The sequence below is a fragment of the Prionailurus bengalensis genome, chromosome E4 (genome assembly GCF_016509475.1).
Source record: "Prionailurus bengalensis isolate Pbe53 chromosome E4, Fcat_Pben_1.1_paternal_pri, whole genome shotgun sequence".
Classification (NCBI taxonomy): domain Eukaryota; kingdom Metazoa; phylum Chordata; class Mammalia; order Carnivora; family Felidae; genus Prionailurus; species Prionailurus bengalensis.
Genome location: NC_057360.1, coordinates 53884273 through 53908374, shown reverse-complemented (window position 1 = coordinate 53908374; position 24102 = coordinate 53884273). Strand labels below are relative to the sequence as shown.

Genomic DNA, 24102 nt, shown 5'->3' with positions numbered 1-24102 from the left:
CACCCTTCCACAGAGAGATGCGGGGCTTGCACTCTCCCTTCTTCAGATCTCTGCTGCACAGTCCAGCATCAGGGAGGCTTTTCTGGATGGCTTTGCTGAAAACTACACTTCCTTCCCCTCGTCTCTTCCTGGTGCCTGTTTTCTGCCTTAGTTTTGTGGACGTGTTCTCCACTGCACTCCTGGACTGGGAAATGCCTTTGCATTTGTATTTGTTTGTTTTCCCCCCCACTCCTCCTGAATGTAAACCCCCAGCGGGCTGGGACTTGGTCTTTTGGGTATCTCTAATGCTTGGCTCATGACAGGCACATGATAAATGGAAGAGCTTAGCATGCTGCCTGGCACATAGTAAGCCCTGAGTGAATTTTATAAATTGTTACCAGCACCATCATTCTTAACAAGAAATAAAGAAGAATTGACCCCTGGCTTTGAAGGATTCAGGAGACCTCACAGAGAGAGGATCCCTGCTTCATATAGATCCATAAGGGGTCAGATCCTAGTCGGGGAAACCATGAGTTGGGTTCAGGTGGAAGATAATGGAGGGCTGAATTAGGCAGCAGGACTGGAAATAGGAGGTGGAACTAAGGGGTGGTTCATAGAAGCAGTTGGACATTGGAGAAGAGTTAAAGAGAACATCAAAATTTCAATTCTATCTTGCTGAGTATTTGATGATGCTTTGGGGAATACCTTGGAATGTTATGGGGGGGGTACAGGATGAGTTCAATTTTAAACATTTTGACTGTGATACATTTCAATGGGAATGGCCTTCAAGGAGCCAGAAGTAAGGATGCACTTGTAACACAGGTTTGCTATATCCCTAGACATGGGGAGAGCAGCAGAGGGAGAAGAGAAACTGCCAAGGCAGAGTTATTGAAGGTATCACATGGAAAGGATTATCACAAGAGAAGGAAGGGAGACCAGGAGAAATATGAGGCACACTGCCAGTGGGGGGTGGGGTGCAGATGTTTCAGAGAGGAAGAGAGGAGAAGAAGAGCCAAATAGGATTTGAAGAAGGACAGGCCATTGGATTTGGCAGTGAGGTGATTGTAGGTGGCCATGGTATAACAGAGGGGCTGAGACGTGATTCAGGCCTCAGCGGATTGCGGACAAATGGTAGCAGACAAATGTGAGTGTGCTACTTGTGGGGATTTTCAATGGTGAGAGGGTGGGGGAAGTGGAGAGATACAGACAGACACACAGACACACAGAGACAGAGACTGGTTATTGAGGAGGAACCAGTGTGGAGAGGAAATTTTACAAGAATAGAAGGATGAAGGAATGGAAACTCAGGAAGAGAGATTAAAAGACACAAGAAAGGAAGAGGGGTTGAGCGGGAAATTGATGGAATGAATCTTCAAGGTGGCGAGAGTTGATGGGATTGAGAACATAGTAAAGACCTTCCTCGGGAAGAAAGAGCAATCCCTTTTCTTTACAGACAAGTGGGAGGTATTAGGAATTGGTCCTATTACAGATGAGAAGGCGAAGTAAGTAGGTCAAGGGCATTTATATCTATTATTCTTCATTTCTCAAAAAAGTGGGAGGTGAGATCGCATTGGCAGAATAAAATACGGTCAAGCCTAGAAAGGGATTCAGGCAGGGAGACCATCCATTTGTGTAGGAAAGGTATGTTTCACATCTACGCTTTCTCCTGCCCAAAACAAAGAACACCAAAGATAATAGAATGTTCAATCTGGACTGTAGACTGGCCCGTCCAGTCAAGCAACCTTGTTCGGTAGATAAGGAAATTGAACGATTCGGTGACTAGCTCAAGGTTACACAGCTAGTTAGTAGCCGACATTGTACGGAAACCAGTTTTTCTCACTCTTAATTTGTACTCTTAGTGAAGTGTTTCAAGCTGTGCTTTCCAGAGACTTAATGCCACTTAAACCAGTAATATATCTTCTTTTATAGGCACCACCCCCTTTATGCACACATACACCTTACCTCCCTGCTCGTCTTCAATCTCAAAATCAGCCTACATGCATCCTGCTACTTTTCTTTCTTGCCCTGCGTGGTCCACTGTCTCAGCTTGCAGTCTGAATTGGATTGACCCTCAGATGGGCTTTTTCTCCTGGATAGCCATGTTGCAGACTGGCTGTCTGGTCATATTCATGAAATGAGCCAGCATGTGGCTGATGCCATCATAAGGACTGAGGGCATTAGCTCTGTGAGTTGCTGCCATATCCCAAAGGCAGAGTTGAACTAGATGCTCCCTGGAGTGTAGCACTTATGGTTGTCAAATGAACCTCCTACGTGGCCCTTTTCCATTTAACTTGATATTTGGAAGGATCTACATAAATGCTTAATTCAAAAAAAAAAAAAAAGAAAAAAGAAAAAAGATGTTGTTGGAAGCCTGTCAAGCAAACCCTAATTTTATCAGTTGTTAGGCTACATGAATTCTAACATTCCAAAATGAAAATACTTTTGGGCTACAGATGTTGTAGTTGTATCTGAATATGATTTTATTTTCCCTGTCTGCGTCGCAGCCTGGGTTTCTGTTCTTAGATTACAGCTTATATTTTTAAATGTCAGGATCTATAAGAAAGATACTCATGAGCTATAATCTCATTTGTTTCAGGGTACTTATTGTGAATTGCTGTGCTAGTGGTATGTGCAGGCAAAAAATCCCAGATATCTAGCGTTTTTATTTTTTTTTTCCACCTCTGAAATAGATGTTAGGATATCTGAGTAGTTTCTGCCCTTTCAATAATGCACTAAGTACAATGCTCATGGACACACTCACACCCCTTCTTCCTTCTCTCATTTGATTTCGAGATACAGAGAATAAATGAGACGTTCACTTGGGTTTCGCTGTCTTTTATGAAATCCAACCCATTCTGGAATGAATGAGCGAGAGACTCGGGAGGCTGTCTTCGTGGGAGCCAACTGCCTTTCCCAAGTGTCTCATCCTCTCTCTGTCATCCCCAGGCGATGTGCCTGCATTTGTGTGTGTAGATTTATAGTTTATCTTTATCAATGGCTTCATCTGTAGGTAGCTATTATAGCTGCCTCGCCTGGATATTGTTTGGGCCTGATAGATCTGTCTGTAGTTCATCAAAGGGGAGCAGAGTGCCTAAAAGCCATCGGGTCCAGCTGAGGATGAAATACGAGCCATCAGCCTTGGTAATGGCTGTAAAATTTCATAATTACACGGCCTTTATTACATTGCATAATGATCCTGAAGCAGTATGGAACAATTAATTAAGATTTTCAACCGTGGCTCTTTCAGAAATTAAAAGGTGCTAGTAGCTGAGAAATGGGGATCTGTCTTGTCCTAAAAGCATTAGGGATGCTTAAGAAATAACTTGCCTAGGCACTTTCGGTTTTTTTGTTGCTGTTGTTGTTGTTGTTGTTATGAAGAGGAACATCTTCTAGTTAGAGAACAAGCATTGGTATACCATGGCTATTCTCAAGTTTTTATTCCAACTTCAAAACTGATACTTTAAAAGGCATGGGAGTGAGCCTGCTAAGGGTCTATATAACTCCCCAACTTCCCTTTTCTCTTCTTTGAAAAATTCTATTCAGCCTCCTGCTGTAGCCATTTATCACGTTTATGGTTGTTCGTCTCTACACATTAAATAAATGCAGGCTCTGAGATAGGGGGTCAGTTAACTGCCTACTACAGTATACTGACCAAGGAGTTTCTCTCATACACTCTCTCATATCTCGAGGCATTAAAATTCTTTCAAGATCTCTACGGTTTTGACAGTCATCCCCAAAGGAAGACTTTACTGTTTTCATTTATTATCCTGTGAATCCAGCATGTCACATCTAATATATACCTTTTATTTTTTGTTTCCATAATCTCATCTTCCCACCCCATGAAGAGTAATTAAATTTTGTAAGGGCCTGTAAGAGCTGGTAGGAGTTTGCTATTTCTAAATAATAACAGAAGCCAAAGAAAAATATATGGTCTACATACACGTGTGTCTGCATTTGCGCATGCAAATTATGACCCATTCTTGACTCTGTTTTCCATGTCAGGGAAATTATGATTGAGATGGTTGCATACTATAAAATACTAATGACAAGATGGTGAAACAAGCCAGCATTTTTATTATGATGACTCCAAGCCATATCCCAGGCTTTCGTGCATGTATCTGAGAGGAAGTAGATATGTTTCAAGGAAACATTATCAATGGTACAACGGCGATGAGAAGAAAATTAAAAAAAGAAACCCCTAACATCATTGCGGTTTACACAGAACTCCTGCATATTTGTTTACGTCAAGTATTATTGTTTTTAAATTGACAATCATCATATAACGTTTTACGGATCTAAATATTTCATGGGAGACTAAAACTTCCCTTGGGCATCCCCAACAATAAACTTTCAGCAGAAAATTTGGACGGGATTATGTGCTTCAAGGAGGAGCTACTGCTCAGAGTAAATTCTCTTGTTGAGGCATTTAGTCCCTTAATAGGAATTTTCTGATCTGCTGTCATTCTTGTTCACACACCGAGTGTCACTGCCTCTAAAACACTTGTCATTCTTTAATGGAAACAAAATAGTCATTGCAGCCAGAGCCACAATGTCATTCCACTACCCCTTGCTGCGTCGGCAATAGTGAAAATGACAGAGCGGCTCTCAGTAGGGGTAATTAAAATGTAAATATTGATATTTTATTATTTGAAATTACTTTCCAGTGCGGCATTTAATATCTCTCCATCTGTGCGGCTCTGTTTAGCGGTCACTTTAGTGCAGCTCTGGGATAGCGAGCAGCGGCTTGATTCCCGTTATGTCAAAATGCTTGTTGCTGCTTAATTTTGATATCTAATTAAGTGGAAAAGTACAGTCCACACTGTAATCCATGGCATCTTAACCAGCTGCTTGGGTATATTTAGAATTAATCTCCACTATGGAATCATCCTAATGTATGCAATTAAGAGTCTGCCGATGGCTAATTAGGTGTATTAGAATCAGGCAGCTTTTTTTTTTTCCTCCTTTTTTTCCCCCTTTCATTTTGGACTGTTGCAAACGTAAGAGTCTCTCCCTGCAGAGGTGGTCTTAATGCGACTCAAATTGAGTTAGGAAACAGCGCAACTTCCGAATAAGTTCATCCATGGACAGCAGTATTTGCATTGTCCTATGCTTATTTGCGTGAGGCAACCTAATGTAGGAATGTCCAGGATTTCCTGGATCTATTTGCAGGATCTCAGTGACATGAAAGGGACTGGTCACAGCATAGAGGAGAGGTGGGACACAAAGATAAATATACTTTCCAACAGATCAAAGCAGGGAGACTCCCGGGCAGCACTCTGCAAGCCCTTGTTCATTTAGGGAGGAGAGGAATTATAGCGTGAGAGCTTTGCACCGCAGCTACATTTCCCTCCTCCATTCTACTTTTGAATGGAGCACTGTCTCCGAAAGAGTTATGATAAGAGGCACGGTTTGGTTTGTATATTATGTATCCGTGGTAAATACGGCAGGCAGCCTTTTACTACTGATAACGACTCTGCATTCATGTGGTTGGGGAAGTCCAAGAGCTGTGTTGTTCCCTGTTTTTGTTTTAACTTGGCCAGTGATCCAAATTGGGGGCAGTGAAGAGAGGAAGAAGGGAAGGCAGCGAGGAATCGAAGGGGTTGCCTCTATTGTCAATGAGAAGATAACTGGTAGCCTCCCCAGTGGAACGTATGCCAAGCCGTAATGACTTAGCTCTGCTTGAGCCAGCAAACACCAGCCGTGAACTTGGGAGTAAATATTCGTAAACAGATCTTCATTAGCCACAGAGAAAAATAGTGTGGGAGCCTGACTTTAAACCGAACTCTTGGGGCTAGAAATTCAGAGAAGCTGTTTTCTCATGCTGTCCAGAGCACAAATTATGCTCGGGTCTTTTAAGCATAGATAGTGAGGATTTCTAATATTATTTGAATGTGGAGTTTCAGGGTCAGCATGCTATAATTTCGTATCTGTGACATGCATCTCATGGATAACATATTTCTCCTGTGTTCTTTCATGAATACATATGACACTTTGTTTTTAATGGCCTGTGTTGTAAATCCTTTAACTTGTGTTTATGCAGAAGAACCTCCTGATTTTTTTTCCTGCCTCTCTTCCTTCTGGGGCGTATGTTGGAGACCCCCTGAGTTATAGTGTCTTTCTGTTTTGAGAAAAGCAAGAAAAGCTCACGTGAAGGACTTTTTTTTCTGCTTTTCCTGTAACTAGTAAAAGTGAGAGAAAGGGAGATATTAATGTTAACTCCACAAATACCATTTTTTTAAATAATTAGTGCTCTCATTAAAATTTGTGTTTCTGTATCAAGGGGCCAATTAGGAAAATCTGAGAAGATTTGAAGGTATGTCATTTAAAATTAATATAGAAATTGTAAGTGATTTTCTCCTAGAGCTCTCATACAGAATCAGCTCTTGGTCATTTCACTGAAAGCACACAAGATGATCACAACTTTTTTTTTTTTTTTTTGTAATTGGTGGCTGCCATAACATTTTCAAATTTTAGGTGAGCTCATGAAATCACCCAGGTCTTCATGCTGCAAACATTATTCTGTGTCTTAACATGTATGTAGTCGTGGCTTTCAAAAATGGGAAAATAATAAAAAGAAAAGATAACCTGAGCTTTCAAGTCTGCAACTCTGCCTTCATTAATGCGAGCGGATGGACTGGGAAAAACTCTCACCTTTTGTAGACGGGCAGCATTTAATCCAAAATCAGACTGGAGTGGAGCAAGCACTTCTCTCTTTCTCCTAATTTTCTCTTTTGTGCTCACTTAAGAAAAAAAAAAAAGAAAAAATATATATATACACACATATAGATATAGATTCTTTAATTTTTCAATATCAGAATAGTATTTTGGGTCACATATAACAGAAATAAAGCAGCCATGGCTAAATTGCTATTCATAGATTTCTTTTAATGGTTGAATGTTCCCAAGAGAAGCAGTTCCTCATAAATAAAAAAATAAATAAATAAATAAATAAATAAATAGCTTTTAAAAGAAACATTCACAAAAATTCATTTTTAATTTAAAATACAGTTTAGGTCAAACACAGTACAAAATCAAATATTAGAAATTATGAAGGAAAGTAAACCATGCCAAGAATTTGTGGTTTAAAAAAAAGTTAGCCAGAAGTTACAGTTTATGGTCGTTTTCCAGCTGTTCTAAAGAGTATTAGAGGCACATTCATCTCTTGCCGAAGTCTGGCAAATGACGTGCTTTATTAATAACTTATTGGTCAGTTTATTAAAATGTTGGATGGTGAAGAAACATGTTATCTGGTCCTAAAATTTATGTTATCAAAATTCATCTTCTTGTGTTTCTCCCTGTATTTGTATTTTAATTGAAACCTATCCTCTTCAGGGACACCTGGGTGGCTCAGTTGGTTGAGCGTCCGACTTTGGCTCGGGTCGTGATCTCACGGTTCGTGGGTTCGAGCCCTGTGTCAGGCTCTGTGCTGACATCTCAGAGCCTGGAGCCTGCTTTGGATACTGTGTCTCCCTCTCTCTCTGCTCCTCCTCCACTCATGCTCTTTCTCTCTCTCAAAAATAAATAAACATAAAAAGATTTTTAAAAAAGAAAAGAAAATCTATCATCCCCAACAAAGAGAATCTGTTTGACCGTAAGTCAAAATTCTCAGCTTAAGTATGTACAAAAAATGGGGGGGGGGGGAAGGAAATGTTCATATAAAAATCATGAGAACTTCCTACCTGACTGATTAAAAATACTTTCGGCCCCCTGCTTGATTTCCTTAAGGTCCACCCTGACTTCTTAGAGAGAGACTTAAATGGAGCCTGCTTTACTTGCCTGGAATATTTGCATAGGACTGCGCCCAGCTATGCGTGTTCCTAAGGCAGGTGGAAATGGTTCTTTTTCAAACTTATTACATAGGAGTGGATATGCAAACCAGTTTGATAAACCTGAAACATGTCTAAATGGCATTTAAATTACATTAACACCTACTTGTACAGACACAGTTGAAAGGTCATGACTGACAAGTACCATCTTCACTGTAAATGTCTCATTTGCTGCTTTAAAACGGGAAGGCACCTTACTCCCTTGGTGCTGCTCAGTGGCTGTCGTGTTGCAAGTATTTCTGACAAGTGAGTGTTTATTTAGTGAGAATCCATTGTTCTAAAATGGACTGAGAGGGAGATTTCATATGAATGCATTTTTATTGCATTGTCTTCTCTTGGCTGTTCTTGATTCAGGGAACGGAAACCCGTAAAAAGGAAGCCCAAGATTTCTCAATCTCTCGGCCATTTTTTTTAAAGTGTGGAAAGTGCCTGTATTCGGGTTTTATAAAAACTGGTTTTGAAATCTCTGAAGAATTTGTTTAAAAAGTAGGTATACAGATTTTTTATTCCTGCAAGCAGAAAGAAGCACTGAGCTTTTGTTTTCATTCCTGACTAACTAGGCTAGGATTTCAGAGGTTTAGTATTCTAGCTACAGAAGATAAATTTACACATTGTTAAGATCGTTATACAAAGAAGATAAAGTAGAGAAATTAGGATTAAGTAGAGAAATACTTGTAAATAACAAAAGTTATTGTGACATTATCATGGAGTCTGTTGTGAATGGCTATTTATAAATATAAGAGAAAGCAGTTAGGCCTTATGATCAAAAAGTCAACTTTAATTATAAATTAAAAAGGAGGGGTGCCTGGATGGCTCAGTCAGTTAAGCGTCCTACTTTGGCTCAGGTCATGATCTCACTGCTTTGGGTTCGAGCTCCGCGTTGGGCTCTGTGCTGACAGCTCAGAGCCTGGAACCTGCTTCGGATCCCGTGTCTCCCCCTCTCTCTGCCCCTCCCCACTCACACTCTGTCTCACTCTCTCTCAAAAGTAGATAAACATTACAAAAATTAAAATAAAAAGAAACTAGCTGAGGTTTAGAACAAGACCTTATCAGAGTTTAAATGGCTCCAAAGAAAATCCTATACACTCTTGGCACTTATAAGCAAAGAGCTTTACATATATTCAGTGCCTTAATAAACCCTTCTTGAAGTATGAAAAACAATTAGGCTACATTTTGTTGCATATTCAGATTTTCTTTCTGGGGGAGGGGACTGATATCTGGAATGCTATCTTCACTTCTAGTGTCCCATTCTTTGTGAAAGCCATTCAGTGAGTTGTGATTCATTAGTTGATTTGGCACAAATTTATTGAGCACCTGCTACGTGGCTGGTGCTGTTGCAGGTGCCAGGATTACAGCAAGGAACAAGGAAGAGGAGGGCTCCACTATTAAGAACTCCGAAAACATGGCAGCCCACTGGGAAAGATCTGTCTGTCAGGTGGCACATCATCACATTCACTCCTTTACTTGTTTAGGGCTTTAACCTGGAGCTCCACTTTCATATTTTACAGCTGGAAACTATGCCCGTGGATGCTACATAGGAACGATATAATTATAATGGCAGTAGGAATGGAAAAGAATGAATGTATCCACTTGATTTCAGAAATATGAAAAGGAAGGCTTGGTGATAGAACATTGAAAGGCTGGGAGTGAGGCAGCAGGCAGATGGTGGTGCTGTTAATCTCGCAAGTAGGAGAGCTACAGGGTGGGGAAAATGAGCTCACTTTTCACCCTGCTACGCCATCTACAGAGGAGTCACCAGAAGAGGAGTTTCAGGAAATGTGGCAGGAAAGGGATAGAAGGGCCAAACAGTGAAAGAAATTCCATTTTGTGCCGGTGGGTTTCAGTTTTTTGTCCACTGGAGAGGTTGAAGCCAATGGATGGCGTGCTTAGAGTTCATATTTAAAAATAGTGCTTGAATAGCCACGGGTAAGATGGAAGAAGGAAATACCAGATAAGAATTCTGGTATCCCTTTATTCCAAAAGAGATGATGGAGATCTGAACCAAAACTGTGGGGAGTAAGGGAGGAGAGAAATTGATGACACATTGAGGAGGATGTGTACAACCAACACCAATCTTTCCTCCTTTACATATCTGTACACTTTGATCATTTCTTATGGTACCTACCTACTTTTCGTCATTGTATTCTAATTTACTTTTGCTGGACTGTGACATCTTACAGGGTACGCATTATATTGTACTCATCTTGTATATCCTAATGGGTCGAAGCATAGTGCTTCACTTACAGATGCATTAAATGTCAATTGGTTTTACTTTTGTTACACAACTGCAGCAAAATTCATTGGAAACTGAATAATGTACGTCTGGACCAAACCTTTAGGGACATTTGTTTCTACTTCCCTACTTTACCAATGAAAAGGCAGGAACCAGAGAAGTTGACTCATTCCCCAGAGTCACACAGTCACTTGGTGGGACAGGTGGCACCCAGTGCTAGGTTGATTTACTCTCGGTCCAATGATCTTGATCTGAGGTGCTCACCATTACCCACACACCCTTGTGCTTCATGTCAGTCGTTCTCGCTGCATACTCCGAATCACTCGGCATTGGAACTGGAAGCTTCTTCAAAGATGTCTGGTCCCTATTTCGCATATGTCCATATTTCACAGATGAGAAGTCAACTATGGGTCTGTGTGAGTTTGCTGGGGCTGCTATAACAAAGTGCTACAAATGAGATGGCTTCCAACAGAAATTTATTGTCACTCAATTCTGAAGACTAGAAGTCTGAGATCAAAGTGTTGGGAGGGTTGGTTCCTTCTGAGAGTGGTAAGGGAGAATCTGTTCCATGCCTCTCTCTTGGCTTCTTGTGGCCAAGCATCTGTTGGCTTGTAAATGGCATTCTCTCTGTGTACTTGCACATCATTTTCCTTCCGTTTGTGTATGTCCCTCCCTAAATTTCCCCCTTTTTAATGAAACTACAGTCAGATTAGGACCCACCCTCATGACCTCATTTTAACTTGACTATCTACAAAGACCCTATCTTTGTAGGTCACATTCACAGGTACTGAGAGAATTATAACCTCTTTTTTGGAGGGATACAAATCAACCTACAACAGGGATCAAGTTAGCACTATTGGTTGGAGCGTGGGTAAGTAGAACCTAGATCTCCAGACCTCAATGTCACTGCTCCCCGCTCTAGCCTCTTTCATCATATATCCCTCAATGGCAGTCAACCTTTAGCTTTTGAATGTTTGACATTACTTATTTCCTACAAATTCATTAAAAGTCTTTGGAAATGTCTGTCAGCCTACAAATCCTCAAAGTTCAGATAGAGGCAGTATGCATTTATTTTGAAGGCTTGATTTTTAAATCAAGTATTAGACCAAATTTGATGAGGACTTGGGAATTTCCTGAAGACAGTTCCCGCACATCTGATGCCCAGGCTGGGTTGATATTCCTTGGACTATTGGTCAGGTCCCCGTTAGCACTCTGTGGTATTTCCTGACCAGCCCCAACAGTGATTGGGTAGAGCCAGTCAGATTCAGGCACTGGATCTTTTTCTTTCAAACCAGAAATGTGGCTTCAAAATGAGCTTTTTCCTACTCCACATCCATCTACTCCCAAAGTAAGACTGAAAACTAAGGTTTTGTTTTTTTTTTTTTTTTTTAGAGTCCTACATTATATGGCACTGCCTTCCTTTTTTCTCAATGGTCAAACAAAATGTAGTCACATCAAAAAGGAAACTCTCCAGGCAGAGCTGTCTTGTTTTCAACTAGCACAAAATAAAGGTTGTGGGAAAAGAAAGCCATTAGGTATCCCTCCTTTAAAGCAGCTCAGCCTATACCTTTCTCTGTGCCTTCTGACAATTTTTCTTTCTTCTTGGCTTAGATGAAAGGATGGGAGAAGTAAAGTTGAGGTCAAGTAAAAGGGAGTTTGGGGAAAGCTAAAGGAACATTTGTAATCATTCAGCAGTGGTAGGTAAGTGGAATTTCCAAAGAGGAACTGGGCACTTCATCTAGATAGTCTCCGTATTCCTATTTTACATCATCTGCCCCAAATCTAGTTCTTTTTTTTTTTCCTCTCAAAGCAGGTTGGCAGCTGTCACCCTCCCACACTCACAGAAACAAACAAACAAACAAAAAAACTCTTGTTACCATTTTCAGGCTTTTCTGAGTAGCCCCTTGGGAATATCTTTCTTTCGCTGCTATTATAATTTTAATTTTTTTTAGCAAGCTGGATTTGGAAACAAGAGGCAATTACTAAAGAAGGCATTTCACCAGGGCCATGGGGGCATGGTTTTAATTTCTGTGCCCATGAGTGGGCTAATTGAAAATTCATTTGGCTGTTTGCATAATCAGCATGAGTGGTCAGTGGCCAGTAGCACCTGGAAACTCAGTTAACAGTGATAATTCCATCTTGGACCAGTAGATAGTGCCTTTATGATTCTATTCTACCCTCCTTTAATTTATCATCACCACCCAGACCATTTACTAAGTTTTATGGATGCTGGTCAAGTTTGCCACGTAGAATTTTTGAATCTGAATTCTGTCTTGCAAGATTTCCACATTTTTCCTATGAAACCACTATTTTGAAATAATGGTTTCATAAAATCTCTGTGAATCATACTTGAAGTATAAAAACAGAACTGAAGAAACAGAAAGAACTAAAAGAAACAGATTTATTATGGAATCAACAAATGTTGAAAGCTGATCAAATCACAAGAAGGGGAGCTGTCCCATTTTTGTTAGTTACTGTTGTATTTTACCCAAACTAATTGAGATTGAGCCTGAATTAATGAAATCTGGTTTATGGTCCAACTAAAAGAATAAAGATTCAAAGGATAATATTGGAGGTATTGTATCTAATGCTTAGGTACTAATATAATAGATAATAATTACCATCTATTACAAAGAAAAAATTTTAAATAAAATGCTTCTGATAGCACCAGGTAAAGATTCCAGCTTTCACTTTAGCACATGACCATCTGTAGTTGGCTTAACTCTAGCTGCTACTGAGTGCCAGCCCATAAAGTCCATTTCTGTAAAAATCAAAATAGAAAAAATATCTTTATATATTTATATATATTAATTTTATATGTTATATATACATATATATACACACTGCATATATATATGTATATGTTACATATATATGTGTGTGTGTGTACATATGTGTGTGTATATATATGTATATGTGTGTGTGTATATATGTGTGTATATATATATGTGTGTGTATATATATATATATATATATATACACACACACACACACACATATATATATACATACACCCTGCAACCCCAGAGCTGTGTGTTTTGTGAATTATACAGCAAATGGTATGTCTGCTCATATGTGAAGTAGCAACTGGCTTAAACATAAAGTTTAGCTCTAACAAGGTCTCCTGGTAGGCAAGACCAGATCTTAGTGCCATTGTGATTCTTGTCTCCCCTAGTTCCTGTAAACAGTAGGTTCATTTGTATGAGAGAGAAAGAATCTAGCTTATGACACACTGCTCGCTCACCTTCTCTCCATGAATTTCGTTTGCGATCTCCGTGAGTCATTATGGCATCATTACAATTCTAGCATGATATGCTATTCGTTGAAAGATGTCAATGTTTTGCGGAACAGAGACACTACAGTTCAAAAACTGTGAGCGGGCAAATCAATGCCATGATTAACTGATATTAACGGACACCCTGAAGATTTAAAATGCTTGCTCTCTGTTTCAAGGAAGCAGCCGAGAAGAAAATGCCTAGCAGGGGTTAAAACCAGATGCCTGCACTGCAGCCTATTTCTGTCAACACTCCGTTCAGGAAATAAACATTTATGCTTTCTGAAATGAAAGTGTATTTTTGAAGACTAGCCGTCAGATATTTTTTGCCCTTCACACTTTCAAATGCTTAGCCTTTTCTGAAAGTTGACTGCAAAGTGCATCAGTTTGCCAGGCTAAAAAAAAAAAAAGTGCTTGACAAGTGCCCATGGCACCACTGCCATCCTCCGAAGTTTCTAGTAGAAGAAAGCAAGAGGGCTGGCACAGAACATACTTTCTTCAAGCCTATTACTTCAGGGGTACCTGCCTCTTGAGAAGCTTTTCAATCCTTCCAAGTGATGTTATTCCCAACTGTCATCTGGTTTATTTGGAGCACACTGTATTGCAGATAAACATGCTATTTAACTGCGGGTCAAGGTAGAGAGTCATTCTGCTAGCAAATGCCTGAGATACATTAAATGGCACTGACTCCGGGACAGAGATGAAGAGAGATCCCAGTTGTCAGCGATAGGCATGGAATGGGCCGGAGCCGGGGAGGAAAAAAAAAAATGCACCATGGTATCAGTGTGTTTTAAAAAGCTGTAATATGGCTGAACATTTAAAACTATAAGCTGTCACACACCAAAGATTAAGATCCCAGGACGCACAAAACACGAGGTTGACACAACACGACTGCAAAGCATATTTTATTTCACTTGGGAGAGAGGTTTCTCTCCAAAGGTATCTGAATCCTATAGGTGATGAGAACCTCTAATTTGTAGCCCAGTAGCCATAAAACACCACTAAATGCCGGGTGAAGGTGCACACAAGTAATTATCATTGGGACACAAGTGTGTGTGTGCCAAGAGAGCAGTAAGAGTGTGTTTTTAAAAAATTCCTTAAACTCAGTTTAGTTAGATCTTGGACATTTAGGTTTTGATACTTTGCTCAGGTCCACTGGTAAAAATGTTATCCAGATATGCTTATATATGTAATGTGTCTTAAGCTAGCACTCCTAAGAGGCAGTAGAAGAACTTTGTGGAATTAAAAGCTAATGTCTGTGATGTATGCAGCCTCCTTAGTGAGCAGGTGAGCACGATAATCTCATAACAAGGCCATTTCACTGCCACGCAGGCATCTGGGCAGAAGCGACCTTTGCAACAGCTTCCAGATTGCAGAAGTGTGGTAGGAAAGGGTTAAAAGTGTTCCGATTCAGTTATTTCTAGAGCAAGAAGGGATAAAAGTCCGGACTTTTATTTATCCTCTGTAAAGCATGGATTGTCCTTTTTCCTACCGTTTTGCAAAATTACACCTCCTTTAATCAGCTGAAATAGATTTGAGGATATCAGGCAAGCAAACTTGTCAAACCTATATTCATCATCACCTCCTCCCTCACCAAAAAAAAAATAAATAAATAAAAATGAGAGAGATCATCTTTTTCTTTACCCTTTTTCTTCTTTTTATTTCATCAAGCAGTGAAAGAAAAAAGTTAAGTTTACAGGAAAGATACACGCACACGTACACACACAGAGCCATCGACAGAGAGCAAACAAATTGCAGGGTCCACTTTAAAAAATGAAATTTTATTGTTTTTTGCTTAATTAAACCCCAAAGAAATGTGTGAAACGTTGTTATGGCTGAAAATTGTTAATTTGTAAATCACAGGGACAAAAGGGCCCCTGTGCAACTTTAAAGTTTCCGTGCACGTAAATGTCGATAGCGTGCCTTCTCCATCATCAGCACTAAATTCACATTGATGCCTCTTTTCTTCTCCGTATTGATCCTTCCATGAGAACGTAGATTTGTATCTGTTAATTAATGCGTCCTGAAACAGCGTTTGTATTAATCAGGCAGATAAGAAAAATTGGATGCCTGCATCCTCCTGACAACCGTAAAAGTGCTGGCCCTGATAAAATCGTGGATGGACCTCAATAAAAAAGTTCCTCCTTCCACTCAATAAACTAATCATCCTGCTTTTAATTATTCGGCAGAAAGATGTGTGGAGATTGGAGAATGTGTAAATCTATTTACTAACAGCAGTGTCGGGAGGGAGAATAGGGCTGTCACAGGAAGGTGCTGCGGGCTACGCGCTCTGTCCGTCTGCCGCTGCAGAAAAACTGCTGCTTGAGAGCCTGAAAAGGAACAAGAAAACTAAGGCAAAGGGAGAACAGCCATCCCTTTTGGCTCGTAACTTTCCGGATGAGCATTTATTTCTTCGTCTATTTCATGTACAAAAGAAATCGTACTATTCCCTTTTCTTGAGCGAGATATTTGGATTTGCATTGCATGTTTTTTTTTTCCTGGAAGGGGGAACAGAAAAAAGAGCACTAGTGTTTGTTTGTTGTCAGTGTAACATTCTTAAGATCAGAAGCAAATGGAGCCTAACCTACTCAGGCGAGGCCATTATTTTCCTCTTCTGACTGTTTGAAATGTTACCGATTGTTGTATCTTTATAGGAATTTATTTTTAATAAATGTGTTAATTATGCTGACCAAAACAAAAGGCACGGAAAAAGAAAAAAAGATTGACACAGCCAGCTCAAAAGAAGCTCTGTCACGTAATGTGTAAACAGCTTGATAAACAATGAAAGAAATGCTTTTTACACACGTCTGAAGACCATCCTTGACAAAAGCTGGACTAATCCTTCTTGATGATCTTATTAAATACTTCTAGTTAATGGTGCCAAATGGCAAACCACTGGTTTTCACCAACAGGCCAGGAAATCACTTTCTTTTCCTTATTGTGCAGTAGTTTCTTATATCACACGGGACATGAACAATTTGATACGAATAAAAAATGGAACAACAGTGATGAGCATAAGCAGGAGCCTAAGTAGACTGGGCGGCAGTGGGTATTTATGAGAAAAAAATAGATTTCATAAGTTGCATTATTACAATTTTCTCCTATAGAATTATTAGTGGCAAGATCTTAAATCATAGTCCTGTGTCCTCAAAAACCACAGAGGTGGTCGATCGCTCTTGGAATTCCTGGGCATAATTTTGGAAATGAAAGTGAAGATTTAAGAAATATTTCTTTTTTTAGGACTCTTGGAAAAAGTAGGTGGCTGATCATCAGGTATCACCAAGACTTCCTTTTATTTTTATTTATTTACTTATTATTTATTTTGAAAGGGACTTCGTTTAGAATCCAGATCTAGTCCCTCTGAGATCTAAATAGACATTTTAACTCCTAGCTAGGTTTAAAGGCACAACTTCTGCTTTCCCTATTGAACCACATTTTCTTTCAAAATTTGTTTGCATGTTTTCTTAAGCTCAGAAGGAACTTGAAGCATGTGTGTGTGTTGTGTGTGAATGCAGACCAGATTGTTACTGAAGAACTAAAGCAGTCATATAGGTAGTTCGATAGTTAAGAAAAAAGTAATATTTGATATGGCTGCATTTATTGAACCTATGTTATACATTAGTATTTTGCTGGGTTTTATATTGTATTTCCCAAAAATAAAAATTGAGGTGCAGGTGAATTGTCTTGCTCATGGCAAAAGACACAGTAGCTGAGTGGGTCCAATATTTAAATTCAGGATCTGACTCTGCCTATATGCTATCCATGGAACCCCATTGCTTCCACAGTTAACTTTTTAAATAACTGGATCCTAATAAGAATAAACTCTGCCTTTTTGATTTGGTGAGGAGGCCAGGCTGCTAAGTAGTCTCCTCTCTCTCTCTCTCTCTCTCTCTCTCTCTCTCTCTCTTTTCTCTTCCTTTTTAAAGAATGTTTTCTTTTTTCTTTTTTCTTTCCTTTTTTAAGTTTATTTGTTTTGAAAGAAGAAGAGTGAGTGTGGTAGCAGGGGAGGGGCAGAGAGGGAGAGAGAGAATCCCAAGCAGGTTCCACACTGTCAGTGCAGATCCTGATATGGGACTCAAGCTCAACAACTGTGAGATTGTAACCTCAGCCAAAATCAATAGTCAGATGCTCACCTGAGACACCCAGGCTCCCCTTCGACTCTCTTTTATACCAATAATCACCATTTTAAGACGACTTCATGCTAAATATCCGTGGGTGCAGAATCTCAAATTAAGAAGTCTCTTTCAGGTATCAGAATATCCATTATTCACTGAACGTCTGACTATTAGAGAGAAATGTTTCCAAATTGCACTCTACAGTGTGAGTCTAAACGTTTGTTTTCCTTTATTTTGGGATTCTTTTTTTTTAACCTTTATGTTGTTTATCAGTAGTAGTTTTTAGAGATGAAGTAGATGAAAACCTGACTTCCTGTAAGACATTTATAAAAACTCCAGCCAGAAATTGAGTATATTTAAAGACTACGTATTATTTTCTCCTGAAATGAAAGAAACAAAACTGCTTTTATGTTCTAGTCTCCTCAACTGTGTCCATAAAACTTATAAAAAGCACCAACAAGTTGAACTGGTTTGTGACTTTTACTTCGCCATTTGCAAAATGATCAGGGAAAAATGTAAGAGCATCTAATCAAAGCTCAGCATAATTTTGAGCACCGATGCAGAAGCCGACTACCATATGAAACTAATGTTGCATTATGAAATTATGGCTTTAAAGTAACTTGATCTGCCCATCTTCCCATGCAGGCTTCTCCACGCTGTCCCTGGCGGACCAGATGAGCCTTCTGCAGAGTGCTTGGATGGAAATTTTGATCCTTGGTGTCGTATACCGATCTCTTTCATTTGAGGATGAACTTGTCTATGCAGATGATTATATAATGGATGAAGACCAGTCCAAATTAGCAGGCCTTCTTGATCTAAATAATGCTATCCTGCAGCTGGTAAAGAAATACAAGAGCATGAAGCTGGAGAAAGAAGAATTTGTCACCCTCAAAGCAATAGCTCTTGCTAATTCAGGTTGGCATATTGACATAGTCATTGTTACATTTTTTAATATTTCAGTTTTACCCTTCCCTCAACTTCTTCAGGGATTTGCTAAACCCAGTTGTAAATTCTGTATGAGACAGCAAAATTATAGTCATTACAGCTTTCTAGTGAAAAGTTAGATACAGGAGAAATCAACTTGAATTATTTTTAGTATATTTACTTACTAAAAGCGGTGAAACTTTTGGCACCTAATGCATTTCCTAACTGGTAGTGTAAATGGCCACTCTCAGGACAAAATTACCTCCATTGTCTTGTAGGCACAAGTGAAAATACCTATGAATTATGGATACACAGAAACCTTTTCTCCCCCTCAAAAATGCACATTTTGCAATTGGAAACACATATTTGGTGTTGTTTTTAGCTTTGGTTATCAAAGAATCCTCTGTTTTCTTGTATTCTGGAGTTCTCTAGAAACCCAATTCTGCTGGAGTATTTCTCTGAAAGGTACCACCTATGCAGTAAGGGTTAAGAATTATGGGAATAAATGGTCTTTACATTTGAACTGAAATGTACTAAAATAGCAACCTCTGATAAGTAAAAATCGTTGCTGCTTTGTTGTTTTTCCCTTTGTGCCTCTCCTAATGCTTTATTGTGGTCTTAAGTCTCTGTTAGCATTTGCATAAAGTTCAGGATAGATCCCTCCTTAATGACGTGCCGATCATTAGATACCTGCATGTCAATAACATGCTCTGATGCTATGTACCATTGACAGTCACACCGTGCCCCTCCATCTGCTTTTGTTTTGACCCTATCTTTGAACTTTATCTTGGTTGCTGGCCAGTAGTTTTCCCTTTAATTACAAGAAGGAAACTGTCAATAAAATCTGTTAAATGGGATGCAATGAGTGGCTTGAATGGGCGGACGGCTATTTGTTCAAATTCTGCAGCATTCAAGGTATTGACAGTTTGTTTTCTGGGGCCATATGTGACGATCAATCTCAGGCTGGGCTCAGCCGCGCTGAAAAATGAAAAACCAGATTGCTTTTGCTTACTTGTGGATGACGACTTTGTGATTTGGCGCGGTCCTAGTGAGATGAGACCTTCTGCCCAAATTGCCCCCATGAGAGCCGGGGACGCGTGACTGTTTTTAGAAATAATTTTTAATTGATTTTGTAATTAACAGTTCATCTACAATATTGATGCATGCATCCTTGGACTGATAGGAGGGAAATTGTTTTCAACAATGAAGTTGTACTTTCCTATTTGTCTTCATAATGGAGTTTAGCATTGCGTACTTTTAATCGCGAATGTAGCCCCTTGCTTACCACACCATTCACCTCTTTTTTTTTTCCTACTCCCCTGTGAAACTGTAAAATATGATTCTTTATGACAAGTGTCACTGTTGATGCAAACTCTCAGATACCCCCTGTCTGCCTCTCTAGAAGAGAGTCAAAGTGGGAGACAGGAGAGAAAATTTTCCAAGAACACGTTAGTTTGCATGGACTTCACATTATAACATCTCTCATAATTAGGCGAAAGATTTCACAGCAGTGCTTTGGGGAAGAATTTGTGTTTGGTAGTCATACAGTGATTCTAATTTAAAACATATACTTGGTTAATTATTTTTAAAATACAGCGGGCATGTTTTATATCTTTTATATTACCTACTGCTTTTTAAAATTGTTAACTAATGAACGCTAAAACTTTATCAAAATTGTTAAAATCTTATAATTTTACATGCTAGATATATACTTTCTGGCCTGAATTAATTAGGAGCAGCATTTCTGTCCGTTGTTTAGAAGTGTAATCATTAATGTTTTGATATGTAAATATTCGAATCTCACAGACTCTGCTGTTGGGAGGAGGAAGTGACCTACTTTAGAGCCATGACTGGTGATTATAAAGTCTTTAAAGAGCTCGTTAGTTTGCTTTTCTTGTTTAAAGCCAGACATAGTGAACAGGCCCTCTCTCTTTTTCTCTTGTACTGTTAGTGAGTAACACTCACGCCGAAAATTTGGCCTTGTCACAGAGTTTTTCTGCAAGTGATTATAACTTATTTTTTAGCTTCTCAATACCAAGAAAATTAACTGAACCAGAGTCCATGAAAAGGAGTAAAGATTAAGTACTTTAAGGACTATGTTGATGTGTAAATTGTGCCACCTCTTTTGGGTTGTATGGATATGGCCCTTTCCTCATGCATGCGTCCTACGCGCCCCACCATTTTAGCATGGGATAAACCACTCAGAATATCTTTTTTTTTTAATTGTTTTAATGTTTATTTATTTATTTTTTTGAGAGAGAGAGAGAGAGAGAGAGAGCACGCGCACGCGCACGAGCAGGGGAAGGGCAGAGAGAGAGGGAGACACAGAATCCAAAGCAGGCTCCAGGCTCCGAGCTGTCAGCACAGAGCCTGATGCAGGGCTCGAACTCCTGAACCATGAGATCACGACCTGGGCCGAAGTCAGATACTTAACTGACTGAACCACCCAGGCGCCCCAGAAAAGAATTTTTTTTCTCACACTGTCAATATGATGCTACTTTATTCCATTTTTTGGCCAGTATTTGGTTGACAGCAAATAAGTTGTAGATTCAGTTTTGCTTAGATCCAGGTTAAAAACACATCAGTATGAAAAATGTTTTAATACCTTTCATAGACACCCTAAAAAGCTCATAGATTTTCTTTTAGTATTTAGAAATTTCAGATTAACATCAGTGAGCTTTGGTGCAACAACAACAAAAAAAAATTATGTTTTAGTGTTAGTTATTTAGATACTTAGCATCCCCTCTATGGCTATAGGTGTTAACAACCCTTGTCTCGTTAATCTAAATTTCAGCTTATTTTAAATATCTGTCTTTATTCAATAATTACAAATATTGCACTTACGCTTGGGAAACAGGGAATCGTCTTCTTGATCAAGACTGTCATATATTTTTGTAGCTCTGTTTCTGGCATGTGTGAAATCAGGAATTCTTACAGCACCAAAAACATCATTAGAAGTACTTTCCCTATCTTGAGGTATATGGCCAAAAAATAAAACCCAATATATTATGAACTAATGTTGTAATTCTCACATTCAAAATTTGAAAACCCCAAATAATTGTTCCTATTATTTTTGAAGGTAAAAAACTCAGTTTCTTAAACTCTAAAATTTCCTACTTTTGACTTTTTTTTTTTTTTTTGAGACAGAGACAGAGCATGAGTGGGGGAGGGGCAGAGAGAGAGGGAGACACAGAATCGGAAGCAGGCTCCAGGCTCTGAGCCATCAGCCCAGAGCCCAACGTGGGGCTCGAACTCACGGAGTGCAAGATTGTGACCTGACCTGAAGTCGGATGCTTAACCAACTGAGCCACCCAGGCGCCCCTAAAATTTCCTACTTTTGAATGCCATGACCTCTTAGCTGATTACCGCATCCCTAATATACTTCTGTGCGATCAAATTTAAAAAGGAAAATCTGGGCCCCAATTTTAACATTGTTATTGCTAGGCCCCAGTTCTCTCATCCATACACCAAGAAGTTAGTCTGATCTCTAGAATCCTTTCCATTTGGGGAATGTTATGATTCTGTAATTAATATTATGTCTTCAGTGGAAAATTTAGTGAAACATTACCACACACATTTTGGGTAAGATTACACCATGTGATTCTATTCTCTCTGTTTGGTTCTATTGATTCTTATGTCTAAGAATTTGTTTGACCCTATTCTCACTGTCCCCAGGAAAATGTACTCATTTTTATGTAACAGACGACTAAAGCAGCTTAAGAGGAAGAATAAACTTTTAGTCTGGTCATTCTCTTTTGCTCAGATCACAAGTGACACCTTCATAGCTGCCCCTCATACCTCATGTCACCCGGCCCTGCCCCCAACCTGGAGCCCTGTGAGCCCAGCCCATTCGAGAATAAACAGAATCATGATGCCTGGGTAGCTGAGTCGGTAGAGTGTCCAAATCTTGATTTCAGCTCAGGTCACGATCCCAGGGTCATGGGATCAAGCTCCAGGTTGGGCTCTGTGCAGAGCATGGAGCCTGCTTAAGATTTTCTCTCTCTCTGTCCCTCTGCCCCCTCCCCCACTCCTCTCTCTCTCTCTCTCTCTCTCTCTCAAAAAAAAAAAAAAAAGAAAAAAAGAACTGAAAAAAATAAAAGAATAAACAGAATCTACAGGCTTAATGCTGAGTTTTTATTTCCATACCATACTTCTAGAATAATAGCATCTGTTAATATAAAACAGTGAGTAATATTTTGGTCATCAGTTTCAAATCCTAAGTAATTATAACCACATCCAGATAGTATTTTGTCCATGAGAACAAATGTTTGATGTGTAGAATTGTGATATAATTTCAAGGGATAGAAAGTTTATGATGACTGTAGGAGACTGGAATGAGGGCCATACTTAATCACAATATTTGGACCCTCATAAATTTGACCAAGTGTTTCTCAGTCTTTTTCCATTATCACTGCCTTGGGGTAGCCTTTTTAGATATTTTTTTCTTAATAAGTCCCCAGTGAAATATTAACATTACAAATATGTTACGTATCTGTTTGTGTACTGTATATATATGCATTTTACCTTTTAAAAGGATTTTTTTCACCACTTCCAAATTCCAAATTTCGCTTCCTTTGAGAATGCATGCTTTAGTCACATAACTTTTCTTGTCTGTAAAATGAGGTAGGTGAATTAAATAATGTCTCATATCTCCTAACTGGCCTAAAATTTTTATGTCAGTTACTTTTAAGTGAGAGCAGTGAGTTTGGTCATATATTTGTGTGTGTGTGTGTAGGTGCAGAATTTGTAATATAGAAATATTAACATCTTCATGAATCTGAACAATTAGTGTAAAAGTGAAAAAACCTCTCTAGTCCCTTTGTATCTCCTGGGCCCTTAGACATAATTTTATTCAAATTTTGACTACATTTGGTGATTTGACATTTTAGATATTGACCAAGAGATTATCCTTTTTAAAGAATCTTTCAGTAGACTTTTTTTTTTTCGCTTTTACTGGGGAATCTCATTTGCTTTCCACAACATGCCTGTGAGGTAAACCTGTCCAATGTCATTTTACAGGTAACTGAAGCGAGCTGATAAAGACGTGTGGCCGCCATGAGACAGAGGGCTGGGCCCTCTGTCCCTTGCTATCAATAAGCTATTTCTAGTCCACAAATAAGTATATAGCATGTCTTTAAAAGGGTCAGTGCAGAAGATTAGCAATTGCAATTTCACATCCGCCAACCTAAATTAGTACTTTCAATGTAGTTTAGAATTTTGCACCCACTTTATCTTGCTGTCTTCTTGGAATTAGAAGAGTACAAAACCACCCTTGAAAGTGACAAAAAAAGAATTGGAGACAAAATTTTTACTGCATTTATAGCATTTTATAAGAAGCTAGTAATGGTGGGTCTTTTGTGGCAGGTAGATATTTATTCTTAACTTTTACCCAGACCAAACTGTAAGTAATACTCTCCTCAAAATCAAAATTACGATTTTACATCTCCTAGTCTACTTTTCTTTGACTTTTGTTCAGATCTGCCATCACTGTTTGGTTTATTTTAATTTTGATTTTTTTCAATGTTGATTCATTTTTGAGAGAGAGAGAGAGTAAGTGTGCCACTCAAGTGGGGGAGGGACAGTGAGAGAGGGGCACAGAGGATCCGAAGCAGCTATGTACTGACAGCAGAGAGCATTGACAACGCAGGGCTCAAACTCATGAACCATGAGATCATGACCTGAGCCAAAGTCTGAGACTTAAGCAACTGAGCCACCCAGGCACCCCTAATTTTGTTTAAGATGATACATTTG

The 24102-nt window shown here is 39.1% G+C and overlaps 1 protein-coding gene across 3 annotated transcripts in view; it reads left to right on the top strand.

Moving 5' to 3' along the window:
* The window catches only part of ESRRG (estrogen related receptor gamma), a 584122-nt gene that overhangs the window by 548472 nt on the left and 11548 nt on the right, over positions 1-24102 (top strand). For all 3 annotated transcript variants that reach the window (XM_043568378.1, XM_043568376.1, XM_043568377.1), the window contains one exon: positions 18073-18342. In XM_043568378.1, coding sequence (XP_043424313.1) covers positions 18073-18342 — 270 coding nt within the window. The remainder of the gene's footprint in view (positions 1-18072; positions 18343-24102) is intronic.